The sequence below is a fragment of the Ammospiza caudacuta genome, chromosome 4, assembly GCF_027887145.1.
Source record: "Ammospiza caudacuta isolate bAmmCau1 chromosome 4, bAmmCau1.pri, whole genome shotgun sequence".
Lineage (NCBI taxonomy): Eukaryota > Metazoa > Chordata > Aves > Passeriformes > Passerellidae > Ammospiza > Ammospiza caudacuta.
Window position 1 is genome coordinate 28,023,940 of NC_080596.1, and position 18,462 is coordinate 28,042,401.

At 38.6% G+C, this 18,462-nt stretch overlaps 1 protein-coding gene across 1 annotated transcript in view; it reads right to left on the reverse strand.

Moving 5' to 3' along the window:
• The window catches only part of PRSS12 (serine protease 12), a 32,608-nt gene that overhangs the window by 6,230 nt on the left and 7,916 nt on the right, over positions 1-18,462 (reverse strand). The window contains exons 3-11 of the mRNA XM_058804316.1: positions 16,705-16,883; positions 15,065-15,215; positions 12,213-12,391; positions 11,872-12,013; positions 10,729-10,934; positions 7,646-7,787; positions 3,844-4,049; positions 3,084-3,162; positions 1,062-1,184 (exon numbers count right to left, since the gene is read on the reverse strand). Of these exons, the coding sequence (XP_058660299.1) occupies positions 1,062-1,184; positions 3,084-3,162; positions 3,844-4,049; positions 7,646-7,787; positions 10,729-10,934; positions 11,872-12,013; positions 12,213-12,391; positions 15,065-15,215; positions 16,705-16,883 (1,407 nt within the window). The remainder of the gene's footprint in view (positions 1-1,061; positions 1,185-3,083; positions 3,163-3,843; positions 4,050-7,645; positions 7,788-10,728; positions 10,935-11,871; positions 12,014-12,212; positions 12,392-15,064; positions 15,216-16,704; positions 16,884-18,462) is intronic.

Below are 18,462 nucleotides of genomic sequence, written 5' to 3' on the forward strand. Positions count from 1 at the left end.
AGTACCACAGTGTCCTTTGCTCCAGCCATGCTGCTGCCCCATCCTGTGGGTGCTTCGCAGAGTATCCAGAATTGGCACTCTTTGGCACCACATTCAGTTTTCAAGCCTGTAATCAAAGGCTTTCTCAGGATTCTCAGGCAGCATCCCTGGCAATCACTACAGAGAAAATGAACAGGGAAATAGGAAGCCATAGTCTATGAATTTTGACGAAAGCAACTTCAAGAGCTTCCATAGTTCTGCAGAATCACCTAGGACGTCAGTGGAAATAGCAGGTGATTTTGCTTACTTTGACTACTTCAGCTTGAAATGTTGCCAAGGAAAGTCCTCCGTGATTTTAGGACACAAGAAAAGATGTGCATCTGGTGTACAGCATAGGTAATGCACACCTGTATTTGAGTAAAAGTATATCTGACTTTTCATTTTTGTTACTAGTGTGCAAAATTAAAGGCTCAAAATACAAATTTAAAACATTTGCAGCTCACTTGAGTGAACTCTAGCAAATATCCTCAAAATTGTAGTGCTCCTCTGTTTTTTCCCAGCCCATTCCAATGAAATAGTCACTAATCACAAGATTAGCTTCCTTATTGTGCAAATTGATACTTTTATACTTCAGTAACTTCATCAGTAGTGAAGTCCTGCATTTAGTTACTGCTGTGATAGAGTAAAAATGTCTACCATTGTCTGTTGTTACCAAATTTAATCTAAAATATTCCAGTCCCTATGTTTGGTGTCTGCTCACTTGTCTTCACTATAATCTAAAAGCCATAAGCTGCATTTTTTTTTGAACAGAAAGTTAAAATGGCCGAAGTGTTATCTCTAAAATACTGAAGTGAATATAAATCATATGAATGATAACACCCAAATAATTTCAATGCATTAGAGTGTTTAGTTTGTTTGAGGGAAAGGAGGTTGAGCGGTAGGGTTTTTTAAAACCAAAGGCCAACTCTTGGCCTTTCAAGCCCATGGAACAGTTTTCCACGGGCTTGAACTGTAATGGTTTTGCATATGCCCAGAAGAACAAAGCGGTTTCAAACACGGTGCCCTATTGGAGAGAGACCCACCTTTTAAAGCAGTGTGCAGCAGTGAGGACCCAGCAGCTGCTGATGAGAGTAGCACCACACAGGAGTCTCCCGTCACCATGAGAGGATTTCAGGCGCAGTGCCACCTGCCACGGCCAGCCGCCCCTGCAGGAGTGACACACGGTGCTCAGTGTACAGCTGTGGGGAACTCGGGTTACCTGCAATGTTGGCTTTGTTTGACTGACACAGCTTACTTACAAAATGTACTCTTTATTAAGGATGGTGAATATTTTATATCCTGGCAACATTCAGAACTCCTTTTAACAATGGTCCACATTACAGAGAATTTGGGCATCCAGCACTCTTAAGTGCTTCCTCCCACAGTCAGCTATTTGAATTTTCTCTTCTCAGATTGCATTCATTGAGCCAAAAATACATTCTGTGGGTTGCTTGCCAAATACCGTCCAAGTCAACAAACCAGAAATTTCCTGTCAACTGCAGAGGGGAAAGGGGAATTTCTTGAAAAGCTGAACCCAGCATCCATCCCTGTCTTCAGGAGAAAGGGAGGTGGCAAAACAAGAAGTATAAAGCGACTGCAAAAGTCTCAAGTATAGAGGAGCACCTTTTTTGAGCCTGTGATTATCTGTTTTTTATAGTAGATCTGGCCATATTTGCATACCTATGAATACAGGATTATTTCTATTTTGCTGGTTTAATATAGGAGGAGTCAGAGAAGAGAAAGGGAGAGAGATGCACCTATAAGCAATGTCAGCATCCCAGAGTAAGTGACAGGTAGTCTGTTTTCTGAGTACTGTCCACTTGAATGGGTGTGCTGGAAAACAAGAGCTGCCAGGGGCCATCTAGTCCAGCATCTCAGAGTTACCCTTGCCAAATGTTTTAAAGTAAGGTGGAGGAGTTTACTTCCCATAAAGAATAAAATAATTTAGATACTTCTCCATTTTAAAAGGTAGGATTTAATATGTTTTTATAAAATGAGGTGATTTAGACAGCTTTGGATTTGCTGGTACATATGTAAGTATCCAGTTATTTTCAAACTTCCTCAAGTTCCTTGTCTTAATGATTTCTTGTGACATTGAGTCCTTTTCTGATACATACATATGCTCCCTTTCTTGAATTTGAAGCATTTCTGCATGCACTGTTGGATTTTCATCACCTTTTTGCTTCATTTAACATTTCTGTACTGATTTATGATGAGACCAGCTTCTTTGCTCTTGACTAAATTGTGCAATACATTTATTTGTCACTGTTGCATTTCAGCAAGTGTCCTTAGAACTCATATTCTAAGGCAAGAATTCTCAGTCTCCTCCTGTGCTGTGCATTATCTGTTATCTCATTTGTGTCTTTACAAAGGTAAGTCATCCTACTTTACTTTATCTGGCTGTGTTAAAATATTTTTCTGGGCTCCCTCTTTGTTACTGTTCTTTCAAGCTCTCCCACTTGGGCAGTGTCTTCTTAGAAATCAATTGATCAGTGCTGTACATGTACTCTGAAACAGATTGCACGATGCTTGTAATGATGCTGTTGGTGTATTTTTTACAATGCCTTTTGTAAGATTGTGTAAATATTTTTTTGCGTGTGTTTAGTCACAACTGTTGAAAAAGTAAAGTCAGTGCTTCCTGAATTTTTAGTTGTGTCATCATCAAGGCTTATTTTATGAAAGAAAATAAGGTCTTAGGCTGTGAATCATATTCAGGCCTCTTTTTTTGGTGTAGGTGGCATTTAAAACCTTGTACTACATTCATATCCCTGTTTTTATAGATCCTGATAAAAGTAAAATAGCTATTTTGTAAGTCTAAAATTTAACCCATTCACAGACTTTACCCACAAGATTTTCAATTAATGCTGCAAGTACTTATCAGTTAATACCTTTTAATTTCCTGCAAATTTGTTTTGGGTAGATTTCTATTCCTACATCATGACAAGTCAAAAGAAAAACAAAACAACAAGCCCACAATAAAATTGTAAATTTGGCAAACCACTTGTGGCAAAAACATGTCTTAGAAGCTTTATATTCTAAATTATTTGTCTTTACCAATTATTTACCGTAAAGAATTTTTCCCACCAATTATTCGCTTTTGTCGACGATGGAGTAACCTCAGCCCACAAACAGAAGCGAGAGAATCTAAACCAGAAAGGAGATGTAGAGAGTGTTAAACTCAACATGAAAAGCGGCCAATATTCAATGAGAGGTAACTTGAAAAAAATCTAAAGGTTGAAGTTATTCTGTGTTTCATGGTAGTTTTTAACCGGCAAATTTTGATTGGGGAAAACAGACTTAGGAATTCTTTATAGCTGAGATCTTTTGACTGGGGAAAATACACTGAATTCTTTCAAGACTTAGAAATGCTTTGTATCTGAGTTCTTTTGACTGTGGTCAGAGTATTCACACATTTGCTTCTCACATGTAGGATTTTATAGGGCTCTTCCTTATTTCCTGTAAGTGGAAGCAAACCTTGGCCAACCACACAGATCTCAGTTCTTATCTGAGTAACCTACACCTTGAAAAGCTGAAGGGAGCTGCTTAGATTTTTGCATCATGTCCCTCAAGCGCCTTAATGAACATGGTTGCTCTAAGCCATAGCAACAACTACCCTGTAATGATTGAGTAGTCTTGGTGCTTCCTTTCTGCAGCTGCAAAGAATAAGCTCACAGTGTCAGCAGAGAGAATTCCCACCCCTTTTGTTCTAGAATTGTTTTTGATAAAGCTGTTCCCTCTGTGAGGTGGGATTGCTAAGTCTGTCTCTTCCTACCAGGAACTTGCTCACCTGGACCTGTTGGTCTGCCCCTGGTGCCAGGGCCTCACCTTTATTGCTGTTCCCAGGGACTTTCTTGCTCAGGTGGTCACAGATGACCCCTGCATCCTCGCTGTGCCGGCAGTTGTGCATCCCAATGTCCTGTTTAATGCAGTCTGCCAAGGATCTCTCATTTCCTGTACACTTGACGTTATCCACATGGATGGGGCCTTTGCCCTCACCGAAATAGGCCATTGTCCTTGCTCTAGCTGGACCTCTGCAAACAGATCATTTTTTTTTTAATTGTTAAACATTTTGAGGCATTATTCTACATTTTACTCAAATTTCCAAGTGAATAGTCAAAGACACTGAGGTTTCATTCCAAACCCTGTCACTGTTTCACTTGCTAACAAGCACCTTCCACCACCTCTCTTATTCTGGTATGTAGAAAAAAGAAAACTGTGACAAAATTGCTACATTTCATTAATTTTTAAAAACTGCTTTTGTGTATCTGGTTAGAAGGCAGTGTGCAAAGTATTTTACATTGTATCAGCATTACATTTTGCCATAAAACAAAATATGTGAAAGCTGCTCTTTCATAATCTCTTTAATCCTCGTATAAACTCAGCATCTGTGAAAGCTAAAAATAATTTGTTCAGGTCTGATTCCCTCAGAGAGATGGGCCAGTTAAATACAGTATACTTGCGGTGCAGTAGGAGCAATGATGTACAGACCTATCAGTTGTTAGTAGTTATTAAAATATTTTAGTATCATGTTTTTTACAGGGCACCCCATATTTGAGGTCTAAAAATGTCATGTGACTGGACACCAGTTCAGTGTCTGCACCCCCCTGTTCTTGGGAGGAACCCAGTACTTGGTGCTTTTGCAGCATTTAAGCATCTCACTTGGCAACTCCTGTGATAGAGTATTACTGTTAATTACTTAAAGTAATCTTCTTAATTTATAAATAGATATTTTGTTGTATATGGTTTAAGAGGCAGAAGGAAATATGAGTGAGAGACCACCCAATTGGCTATATAGATAAGTGGGGCAGGAAGCCACAGACACCTCTAAGCATGCCTGAACTACAAGTTTACCTGCTGGTTAAGAGCAATTCACTGACATTTTACTGGGATAAGGATACGTGGAATTCCAGATAATTAAAATACAGGTTTCCATTTTAAAGGATATTTTATAATTGTATATTGTGAAGTATTGCTTCTGTGCATACAGAACTGTAACTGCAGATGTGATGAAATGGTGGAGCAGAGAAAGAGAATTTGACTATGAAACTGTACTAGGCAAGAAAGTATTTCTCTCCCTTTACAGCTCTTTTTGTACCTCTTTAATACCTGCAGTGTTGGGGAAGGTAGGTGAGAATGGCATGGAGAGTTTGCATCCCTTCTTGAGCTGGGTTTGGTCTTCTGGGGAGGAATCCTGATTTGTCAAACCATTTTCAAAGCTTCCTCACAGTAGAAATGTGACTGGCTCAAAGTGAACCAGCTCTCTATTGCCACATCCATGTAACTGAAACATGAACGTAACACAGGAGCTTCCTCCCTTTGGAAACTTTTGCACGTGGATAGCTTTGCCCGTGGATTTTTTTACTATGTGCTGAAGGGTAGCTGGGCAGGATTTCCAAGTATGGAACATTGGTTAGAATGCAGAAATTGTAAAAAGCCAGGAAAGAGAAGCTCATGAAACACTACGTGAGAGACGATACCACAAGGTCAACTGTCCTTACACATTTTCAATTTCCATGGTTAGGAGGTATTTGCCAGATAATCCAAAGCCTTAACTGCCTTTGGAACCAGTATAGGACAATCTCTGCCTAAGGAGTTTACTATGATTTGATTTGTCAGTCCCAAATAGTGTGACTCTTGCTCCAAATGTTTTTCTTTTGTGAGGGATACTCTGATTACAGATAACCACAAAAAAAATAAGTCCAGCTCTCTGATACCTGTGGGCAGCTCATGTGTTCATGTTTGCTGTTACAACACAGTGACACAGTACAGGCACTCATTGTAAATTCTTACCTGGTTTTGGTTTCTCTGTCAAATAACAAAGTTTCTGCTTTAGGGCATTGTTTTAAAGTTCCTCAGGATATTGAAAACTACTTTGTTATCAATCACCAACCACAGTATTCTTATCCTTCCCCAGAGAAGTATTTATTGCAGTCTAGTGCAGAATTCTCTCTCCAGATCTTATCAGTTACTTAGTAAAAGGGCACTACCTCCTTCTTCCTACCTTTCTATGAAAACAATCTATCTCTTACTGTGCATCAATAATCTCTCAGCTTGCTGATAATGGAAATGAAAGCTTTTCAAACCCAACCAACCAACAGCACCATAGAAAACCCAAACCAACCCCCACTGAAAAACGTCTCAGGAAACAATTGTAAAAAATCGTGGTGTTCTTGAGCAAGGAGTGCAGCTTAAGAGAGGAAATTATGTCATATAATTGGGAAATCTCTGAAGGTACAAATGCTACATCTATGTTTTTGTTAGATGCAGGAATGTGCCCTTACAACTGGCTTTAGTGCACCCCTAACAAACACGTGTCCCTTAATTGCTGCTTTCCAAGCCAGCACTGATGACCCTCAGGGAAACAACCTTTTTGCCAGTTCAGATCTGTCCCTGGAGAGAAGTGGCTTCCGATCTTTTCCTCTCAGTTCTCATAAACCAAGGGCCATGCAGAATAACAATGCTGAGTTTTTCAGATGCAGTACTATTATTATTTTTCATGATATTGTTAATGAGAAAATTAAGTGGATTAGGATAGATGGACACCTATCCTAGAATTAACAAGTTAGGTACCTTTTAAGAGTGATATATTGACTTGTCAAGTTTTGCCATTTTGAAGCCACAGTGTAGTACTGCTTTTAAACAGGCTTTTACTAAATGAATACTAGGCAGTTTTTACAAGGTATATATTTTGTGTTCAGGCATAATGTGATATTTGGTTGGACAAACTTCACATGGTTAGATACAACAAACAATACGATTTGTATTTCTTCAGCTCAAATTTCTTTATAGATACTTTGGAGATGACATTTCACTAATTTCCTGTTGTATTTCACCACTATTCTGGGTATTTTTCAAGTCTTATTAGTACTGCTATTTATATATCTCCCCTATAGTTATCTTTTTGCTGCTCTTGGGTGTCCAGAAAAAAAATGCTGATGACTGGTGTAAGCCTGATTAAGTGATTTCTTTCAAAAGTCACACATACATTGCAGTGCTTTTAATTAGAGGGTGGGTTTCTTCTGTCAGGTCTATTGCTGTATTAAATGAAGCTTATTGAAATTACTGTTGTGCAGACTGGAGCTATAATCCCTTGTGTAACAGTTTCATCAGATCTTCAAGCTACATCAAATCCAGCCAGATCAGTAAAGGAAGGAAAAACTCCATTAAATCAGGAATTCAGTAGCTGGTGTGCCTGCATCTGAATTTGCAGTCATCATATCCATGCCTTGTGACAGTAGACACTGACCGGTTTTTGAAACTAATATGACAACTAAAATTTTGTATTTAATTAATAGATTCTATAATTTGGAATGTTTAACTTATAATGAAAAGTATTTAATAACTGTCACTAATGCGCATTTTTGTTGTCAGTCAGACTGACACACTTCTGAATACTAACATTCCCATTCCCAGTTATGCTACTTAATGAACATTCTTTTTGAAGACATGGCCTTACTACTTTTCATACAAATAGTAGGAATGCATTTTTCTAAAAGAATGCCAAACTGACAAGTTTTAAAAGACATACATTATCTTATTAGACCTGTTGTGGTATTTGGTTGCAGAAACTTAAGATTTTTAGATACAGAAAACATAACTTGACAAGCAGCCTAATGAGTTTTCTTACTTGTAGCCAAGCTGTCGGCAGACTACAGCTGCATCCTTATCAGACCATCCATCATCACAAATTGTGCCCCACTGGCCATTGATAAAAATCTCCACACGTCCTTCCTTCTTATTCTCACCATCCATCAGCCTGATGGGAGGACCTGGAATAAATTACTGCTGTCAGCTCACAGCAACAGAGGCAAGAACTGGTACTTTTAGTTATTTTCATTATATTTAGTACAACTGATATTTACATTCAACAAGCCTAATATCAGTGGTTAAAGTAGTCATATTCACCCTGGCTGGCAAAATGAAGCAGTTTGTACAAATTACAAGACAAATACTAAATACTGCCGTACTTTACTCTTCAGCTGATTCCTTAATTCCAAGTCAATATGTGACATAGTTCAAAAATTGACCACAGTTCTACACAAATGGTAGAAAACACCTGAGATACCTTTGATACAATACCCATACAAGCTGGACAGATTTTCCTTAGAGACACTTTATGGGTGAATGTAACTGTATCTCATTCCATAAATCCATTCTCAAACTGGTTGCTGCTGCTCCTCCTAGCCACTGTCTCAGCAAAATAGTACAGCATTGTGTTGAACTTGAACTATTCCTCATCACTGTGCACATTTTTCTGCAGCATGTTATTCTACATTATTTTTCTAGCAATTTGAATTGATTGTTTAATCAGATACTTTCATAATATGAAATTTCAGTTATGTGGATTAGTCAGACTTAGTTGATCATGGTTTCTGCAGTGCTTGGCCTCTAGTTAAGTTTTCACTCATTAGGCAAAGTACATACTTAATTCTTACTTACTCTAAAATGCCTCTGTAGCCTGCAAGCAATGCAAATACCCTTAAACAGTTATGAATTCCTCAGTGGCCTCTTTGTCATGTTCAAGGGAGGATCACCTTCTCAATCTTTTTGTATAGCATACTTGGTAATCTTTAATATGCTCATGAGAGTTGCTTTTTAGAATAATGGAAAAGACTCTTCCTCATTCTTTTAACCTGTTCCCAGTCTTTTCTAAATATGTGAGGATGAGGAATTGCTTAATTGCACTCTTAAAGCATTATTTTGAGATAGCTGCATTTGCTGTTTAATTCAGGGTATGCATAACTTCTGTATACCAAACACAAATCTGGTCAGCGCTAGTTAAATCCGGCCTAAGTCATTAAATGGATGCAGAAGTATTCAAGTAAGAAACATCCAAGTATGTTTGCTTGCAATGTAATTTAAAGTATATTGTGTTGGAGTTCATACTTTATGGACAGTTACATGGATTAACCTCACCAACATTCTGTTTACTTATGCTGTTGTGATCTTACTGAACAAATGTCATTACTGTAGTATATCCTATCTCCTTTTCAGTGCTCCGTAATATCTGTGTTTCCTTAAGTCCTATCATCTACTAATTTCTCTTTTTTTCCAACTGAATTTATCCTTACGGGAAAAAATTCTTTTTCAAATGCTGGGAAGTAAGTGGTAACAACACTTTGTCCACTTTCCGATCAGAAATTTCCTAGGAAATGTCAGATAAACTCCTATTTTCTTATTGAACTGATATGTTCAGGAAGAATACAACTTAGGTGAGAATTATACTTCTATAAACCAAATAGAGGCACAGAATAGTACTAATGTTTTATTGTTATTTATTTATTGTTTAAGTAACGTTTTATTGTTATCTTCTTGTGGTTTAGAAAACATATATATATATATTTATTTATGAGCACAAAATTAATATAGCATTCTGGTAGTGGGGATGTGAGAATGTTACCATATGGATATATTTAACTGAACCAGACTCCTTCAGTAGAGATATTTTATGGGAATTTGAGCAAAGTGACACAGATGGTTTGCATCTGTAACGACAGCAGTCATGGACTGAATTCATGTTAGTTTTGGTTTGAGAAAATTCTTTCTAATAAATAGGATTTGATATATGTACTGCAACACAAGACATTTATTGGATGCTGAGAGGGCTACATAGAATAAGCCTGTAAAGAGGGAGAGACTCAGAAAGTACATGTGGAAGTGCTGAAGTAGCAACATTGTGCAGTAAAACTATGTTGTAGTTTGTGGGATAATCCTTCAGTCTGTGATTTCAAGGAAACAGGCATATAATACCAATTTCAAATTCAACAGAAATAATCTTGGGTAAGCTAAATGGCATTGGCAGCAGTTTTCTAAAAGGCTACATACTGACAAGCTACACACTTCCTGTAGCAAATTGTAAAAATGAGACTTTTGCAAGAATTGCTGTGCAACCCATTGTTCCCCTGTAGTTTCTACTGCAAATATCTCACAGCCAGCACTATTGTTTAATTATCTGCATGTGGATTTAGGAATCTTTGAAATTTACTTGTTTCTATTTTATTGTGTTTATATTTTTATCACTGTGTAATTGGTATTTTTCCGTCATTTCTTATCAGTCTTTTTCTTCTCTTTATTTTCATACAAGTTTGTAGGCCTTTGACATTGAAAGTAACTCTTTTATCTGGGTGTGTGGTATCATTCTGTCCTGGTCAGCGACTAGAGCTATTCACCCAGACACAATATAAATGATAGGCAGTAGTAACACAGAAATAATTTCATGCTTCTCACCCTACCTTCTTGCTGTCTCTGAACTTCCCATCTTCTTCATATCCCTTGTTTTGGATTGTTTGAATGCAAAGCCATAGGAGGATGTACTATTGATTTTATTCCTCAGTGCTCAGGTATGTCTAGAGCATTTGACACCAGGCATTACTTGGAGGTTGAGAAGTGCCAAGTAAAATCAGGTGTATATATCATGAGGTGCTGAATGGGTTCAGAATCTAGTGGAGACTGAGACAACTGCATCACTGGACTGCGTTAGCTTGCAAATCTGGGTTGAGCTTTAATGTTCTGGATGCTTACATTCTAAACAAAACTTGATTGCTTCCTGTGATCTTCAGGAGAAAAGTTAGGTTTTTTCCCTTCCTGTTCTTTCCTTGCACCTATCTGACAAATACTAGGATTTTGAGAATCCTTAAGCATCCTGTACTTTGGTTGGATCTGTATCCACAGCAATACTCATACTGTGACTTTAGCAAAGAGCTTCCTTACCAAGTAAGCCCTTGTGGCTGTCGTTTTCTGGGTGGCAGATGAGTCTGACGTCCTCCTGATGGTTGCAGTCGTGCTTCCCCCACTCCCGCCGGGAGCACTGCAGGAGGTTTGTCTCCTTCCCAGAGCAGATCACATCATCCAGCCAGATGGGCCCGGAGCTTCCTTCTGAGTAGTTCTCTTTTTCCATACCTGCATTTTTTCCATACCTGCACAACACAGAGGTATGTTTTGGTCCCCAGTGATCAGAGGACACTGATCATGATGGACCATGATGCTTAAGCATGAGGAAAGAAAGTGATATCCCTGAGGAAATAGATTTCTTAAGTATTCTCAGTACACAGGTTCAATTAGCATTAAATTCAATGAGAGCACCATATGCTGCCTCTTCAGTAATGTTTTTTTTTTTAAGGAATTACTGTTACATTAGTTCAAACTTAAGAATGTAATGCCTTTGATTAAGGCTGCTCTTCAACCAAGCATATGGCTGGCTCAATGACTCTGAAGCTTTAAGTATGTTCTTAGTATTCTGTGTACATTTAAATGTCACACTCTGAGACAAAATCCTTTTCTGAATGTCAGCTGTCACAGTTTGAAGGCAAGATAAGAGCCACCTACTGAGAGTGTATCTTTGTAGCCAGAGATGAGTAGGAAAAGTAGAGAATGCATGAAACAAATTGGATTTTTCTAAAATGCTTTTCAATACATAACTGTTCTAGGGCCAGGCTGTGGGAACTTCTGAGGTAGTGCAGAAGTACTTACACCTTGAAAATGTCTGTCATTAATGACTGTACAACAAGCAAAGATTTAGAAGAAGCAAACTTTTATAGGGAAAATAGAAATCAAACTCAGATCTTCTCTATAGCACATGCATTGATCTCAGCCAAAAAGAGAATTGGAAGGAACTCAGTGAATAAAGGCTGCTAAGTCACGCTTGTTGAAGGTTTTTCTACCTAACCTAAGGCCTGCATACCTCTGTGAAACTGAGGAAAGCAGGCTTTAATGGATTTTAACTTGGTTGTTTCTTTGAAGCACTCAGCTAATATTAAAAAGCAGACTCTTAAAATAGGGTCCATGTAGGGTTCATGTAAGTGTTTGTCATCATGCTCAAATGACAGTCAGATATCCAATATCAAGTAATCTTACTTAAATCCCAGCTGCCAGCAAACCACCTGCGTGTTGAGCTCCGTCCAGCCGTCGTCACAGACCGTGCCCCACTGGCCTGTGTGATAGACCTCCAGGCGGCCCTCGTGACTGCCCTTCCCGCCTGCGAGCCGCAATGCACCATCTGTGCCCAGAACAGGGGAAAGCAAAAACAAGGATCACTGTTTCTTACACCTCATGGTTGTTCTAAAGCAAAATCAGTAACATTGCCTGTACTGCATCCAGTTTGGATTTGTGCCTCTGCAAACTTTACAAGTTTTTTCCAGAGCTGTGAACTCTGCCTTTGTCCCATTTTTTCCTGTGATGGTTGATGACTGGAGTACCTGTGAGAGGTGTGCAGGAAACGCCAGCATCTTCTTTGTGGCCACAGTTGTGTTCTCGCCAGGAGCTTTTTGGGCACTGTTCTATCGAGAGTTCATTTCCCGTGCACTGTACTTCATCCAGCAGCACGGGGCCAGAGCCTTCTCCATAGTAAGCCTGGCTCCACGCCTTGGCAACACCCCTGTAGAAATGCAAGGAGCACCCAGTCAGAAGGAGGCAAGCTGAAGATTTTCCTTTCCTGTGCCTTTGACTTTTAACTTTCCTAGGAGAGATTACAGATGAACAGCTTGGGTATGAGGATTCTAATTGTAATACTCATTTAATATCTATATATAGTAAAAAAAATCTAATATCTATTCTTTCTGAAGTTCAGCAACTTTCACCTGTTGTCCTCAAAGCACATTAATCAAATACCCAGATAAATGTGATTGTTCCCTATTTAGTCCTGTGAAAACCACAGCAAAGAGATCTTAAGTGACTTGACAAATGTCATATCACCCATCAGCAAGAGAAGTAAGAACAGGAAGCAGATCAATGACTAGCCTTGTATGGGGGTATATTCTCTGTCAGCAGAACAGGTTTTGAGCACAAAAAACTATGTTGATTGAAAACATTGTTTTAGAATTACAGAAATTATGCAGTGTTTAACCCTTTATCATCTATCAGGATTTTCCCAATTCTATTTCAAATATCATGTCTTTTATATATAAGTGTCTGCCATAGTTTGATTTCTTTCCACTCAATATTTTCCCTGTTCCTATATTCATTCTAGATTGAAATGTCTAAAGTTTGGACTGTAATGATTTACCTATCTAAAGCATTAGCTTAAATTAACTAAAAAAGCACCTTGTTTTTCAGTGTATCTGAAAAAAATGTTGGCAGAAATGTATAGAAAATATTAAGGAAAAAATCCTTATTCATTAAGCCGCTGGCTGAAATCAAAGAGATAATGATGGAGTGCTCTGAATGCTTTTACAATTTATACCATATTCCCTTAAGAGTCTCTGGAGTTAGGCAGAGACAACACATCCCATCATTATAACCAGGGGAATTTGTGTCAAGCAAAAAATTATTTAGGAAACCAAATAATAAAAGACGTTGCCATTATTCTTCACCTATTAATGGCAGATTGAAATTCTGGAGTTTTACAGGAGCGCTACAGAAAAGTTGAAGGGATGTGGGAAGCTATTTACTAAGAAGCTTTACTTTTACAGTTTCTGGCATGTTTCCAGATGGATTAACAGTATGCAAATTTGGATTATTTTTAGTACTTCAGAAGTGGTCTACTGCCACTGTTGGTAAGTTGATTTCACTTCATATTAATTAGCATGTTTGTTGTGACATCTTGCTTACTTGAGAAATTCTGTAACTCTCTAGACATATTTCAAAAAGACTAAGCAGGTTTAGCACCATCTTAATACAATTAATTTGCTCAGAAAAATCAAATTAGAAGCATCACAAAACTGCAGTTTGTGACGATTAAATATAAGTAATAAAAAGTTTTAGTGTCACCAGGAAGGAGGCAGGCTAAGAGCATTACACTTGTCATTAGTATACAGAAATGCAAAGCAGGGCTTAGTAACTCCCTACACCTATTAATAGCAGCCCAATTCAAAAGCAAGAAAAGCCTGCAAGAAGATAAGACTTTCCAATGGGTATTCCCAATTGAAAATGTGCAGGAATATACTAATACAACATAAAATAAGCTGGGGAAAAAAACCCTGATGTCAGAGAAGCATATCGGTTCCTATGCTGGCTCAGCAGGGAATCTACAATGTTTTACCTAGTCCAAAGTTCTCATCCTTCTGAGCTAATTTGGGTGGCATGGGCAGCCCAAGGCCTCAGTTACAAAAGAAGTACACTCTGGGAGTCACCCATTAATGCCACAGAACTTTGACCTTCAATACCACTTCTTTCACTTCACTGTAGTCCCAGCAGGCTTGAACAGGCAATTTCTGTTCCAGTCTCCTCTGCATTTACCTGTCTAGTTCTCCTCCAGTCTGTCTCAGACATAATCCCCTTCTCCTGCATGGGATACAACCCAGCATCTTCTCTGCTTCTTGCTCCCAGTTCTTTCCCTCTTCAACCCTACTGGCCTTCCATCCCAATTGTCCTCATCTCCTTCCTCTCTGGTCCAGCAGTCTTCCTCTTAGTCTCCCACCTCTGCAGCATTTTTATGCAAATACCAATACTTACCTTCCATGGGGTATCAAAATCCCCTCTGGCTGTTAAGAAAGTGAATCAAGAAAATCCTCTTCTGCTGCTGTAGCCGTATTTCGGACCATGCTTAGTTCAGACAGAATCATTGACAAGCTTAACTGTCAAAACCTCAAACAGATCTCTAGCTCAGTATATGCAAACTGAAAATCTTCAGAGATGCATGGTTTAAACAAATCTAGAGAGATTCTCACCAGCATGCCAAAAAACATATCCTTCCTGACAAAGCAGAGTTCTTGTGCCAAAGCCAGGAGGCTGTCAGACTCTGCAGTAAAATGAATTGTAAGCATTCAAACAGTCAAAAATTTCTTTTCTTCACCTACAGGTTTGGATAGAAACTTCACAGGAATTGTAGTGAGTTTTCAGTAGAGAGTTAACATTTATTCTGAGACATTCTTTATCTGTCTGGCCAAACAGACAAAATTGGCCCTCTCATATGATACTGAAAACTGGTTCTAGGGAATTGAAGTTACACAGCACCTGAATCTTCTATAAATAAACTCAGTTACTGCTCCAAAGTATAGGTATGATTTTAAAGGAGCATTTTTTTTACAATTATGCTTCTCCTAGCTTCAGCTGAGGGTCTGATAACTCTTCTGCTTTGCTGCTGGAATAACAAACGTGTAGAAAAACAAACCCAAGGCCAAGCTGCCGACAGACAACTTCAGCATCTGCATCATCCCACTGGTCATCACAGACTGTGCCCCACTGGCCACCATGGTAAACTTCCACTCTTCCTTCGTGGGCATTGCTCCCACCAGCCAGCCGGATCGGAGTGAAGACAGGGCCTGGCAGCAAACACAGGGTATAGAACAGGTCACTCATGTCCTAAAATATCATTCTGATAGTAGAGGGAGGAAATATGGCTTAATGGTTCCTCTGACATCACTCAAGAACCACATTTTCTTTTTTCTACTAGATGGAAGACCTGAGAGTAAAGTGAGTTCCTTTATGCTCCACTCTCACTAGCTGAAAAAGCTTACACATACAAGTAAGCATTGATCTTGAATTACCCAAGTGTCACAGCATTCACATACACTTAGTGCTGTAAGGCCAAATACTGAATCAGTCAGGAGAGCTACTTTTCTACAAGTAAGAGCAAAATTGGGTAAAATCTGAAGTAAGAGGTAAAAATTATGTGATGGACAGAGAAATTAATCCTTGGGTTTTCTCATTCCATTAGAAAATGTGGTCAGAGCTGTGAAATCTCTTTGACTGCGGAGTTTCAGTTCAATTGTGCAACTTTTGTTCCCTGCTTGCTTCCAGTCTTTTAAAATCAGTAGCTCTCTTCTGGTGTACGAAGAAACTGTCTTGAAAGCATCACTGCTAAATAAATCTATAATAATGGAAATAGTTTAAAGCCATATAAAACCCCATAATTGCTGTGATGTGAACCAGGTTATTTTAAAGTTCCACCATATCTAACATCCAAATTATTTAAATTTGAGTAATATTTGTGTAACTTTCCAGCCAATTAATGCTACTATTTAATTCTTGGTTATTAAAAAAAAAAAACCCAAAACAACAGTACTGAGGTCATTTCTCCAATTTCGTATTAGTGTGTCACTGATGGAGGGGGGGATGTTTATAAATATTTTAAAGGCTATTTGCAATAGAACCTGAAAAATGTGAAAGCATTTATAATTTTCAGTTTCTTTAGGTAAAACTCTCTTGTTTTCATTCTTTAATTTGTCTCTTATCTTGAAAAGATTCTCCCTTCCCTCTACTCAAGAATTTTCTAAGACCAAAATTTTCTTTTAAAAGCCACTGAAAAACTAAGTAGGAGAAGAAAGGCAGAAGCCACATGTTTTGGTTTCAGCTGAAGAGATTGGCCTTGCCAACTCCCCAGCACTGTCAGCCTAGCCCCATTTGAAGCACCACTATCTTACATCTGATAGTATGTCTGCCCATTTAGTTAGCATCTTGATTAAAATAATATCAAATACCTTAAAAACATTAATGATACTTGTTTTCCTAATAATATAAGTTTGACATTAAAAAAAGTGGAGAAACTCTCTTCATTTTCAGGCGGAGATTCTTACTCTTTCTCACAACCTACATCTGAAAGAAACAATTTGTTGTTGATTAGGAAGGGTAAAAAGTTGTTAAGCTAGGTGCTGCTTGAGGTATTTGGAGCAGTTAATAATGCAGTTATTCAATCTGTATAATCTGTTCCAAGAAATCTTAACACTTTTTTAATCATTTAATTATTGTAATTATTACAACTTCTACTTAAACAAAACAAGGACTTGAGGAAAACATATGTATTTTTTTTACCCAGGGAGGAGCTACATGTGACAGCAGCTGCCATTTTTTGAGGACATGTCCCATCTTGCCAGGTGTCTTTTTCACATAACAGTATATTTTCTTCATCACCACGACAACGCACTTCACTCCAGAAAACAGGAATAAGGCCTAATCCAGAAAAGGGTATGTGTTTTGCTGTACCTTTTTCCCTGTAAAAATAATCAGGATAGGATATCAGAGTGGGAGGGCGGAAGTGGGAACATTTTCTCATATATAAATCTTAGAGTAGAAAAGAAAGGGGTTTCTTCAGTAGTGTAAATTCATCACATTTTCATACAGTTCACCATTGTCTTCTGCACAAAGAAAAATAACAGATGTGACCCAGTTCTCACCATTTTGTTGTGGGATATTTTAGTACAATGACTGTGTTGTTGCAGAGCCAGCTACATTCCTGCTCTCCCAGTTCTTAACTACAAAAACTACACAGACTCCACAGTCCATAGGTGAATCTATAGTACCAGCCCACTATAGTTACAGTTCCAGGAGGGGTAATGCCACCAGGTCTTTGTCCCTTATTCTGTCCTTTACTCCATGCAGACATACCATGCTCTGCCCATAAATGCCTTGTATTGTGGCTGTGATGATGGGGCAGTCCCACCACCTCACAGTCCATCAGATCAGGCCCCCATCCATTTTTCTCAATTCAGCCATTCCCATCCACCCAGAACATTTTATAAACAGCTCTCTTTCCTTCTCATGCTGAATCTACAGCAACACTTACAGAGCCATCTTCTCTTCCTTGCAAAGCAAAATGAAGTTAAAACAAAGCCCAAATATGGTGGTATCAAAGGAACAGATAGATGGAGTGCCTGAAAGGCATCAGTAATGCCTCGAGAGTTCACCTGGTGGTACAGAGATCCAAATTTCTGTGAAACATTCAAGACAGCTCCAAGTTTTAGCTACTGTTTGCTTGGGGCTTTTTTGGCCTGGGTTCAGCTTTTAGCAATTTCTGTTGAAAAGACAAAACCACTCACCCGTATTGCTGAACTACTTTTGCTAACAGCAGCCTCGTTCAGCTGAAATGTTCAGGGTATAGAGAGCAGATAGGACTCACATGAAAATGAGGGAAGGAGCCACTGCACGTAGACAGCTGAAGTCATAAGCAAAATCACAGCCTCCAGATGGCTGAACTTTTATCTCATCTAATCCTTATATTTTTATAAGTTGGCATGGTATGTCCAGATTAGTATTGAACATTATAAACCAGCTTAGATTTAGTTCTGGCTAGCAGTCTTAAAAAGTGGATTAATCATTAGGAATGTCACAGTGCAAGTCTGCTTTAAAAGCCCCTTACTGCTTGTAGCAAGCAAAACCAGTGCTTTGGTATGTGAGTGAAAGAAATGTTAGAAAGTCAATAAAGGCAGACACATTATGCTAAAGGGTGCTGTTGATTAACTGCATTCTGGCAGCAGTGGGAAGTAATGGTCAGCAAGGACAGTGCAGGGATTTTCAGCCTGTCCAGTATGGCTGTAGCTCTAAAGTGTTGCCATTTGCCAAAAACGTAGAATGAGTTCCAGGTGTCATTTGGCATACTACAATGGGTGATTACTAGGATAACCCATTGCCCCTGAGAATTAGGAATTTTCCTGTGATTAGGAGCCCATGTAGAGTCTAATCCTGGCTCCATTTACATTGTTATAGATTCAATAACCTAACGGGAGCTGTTAATTTACACTTAGATGTGTGAGATCAGGATCAGACCACGTAATTCTGTCCATGTGGACATCT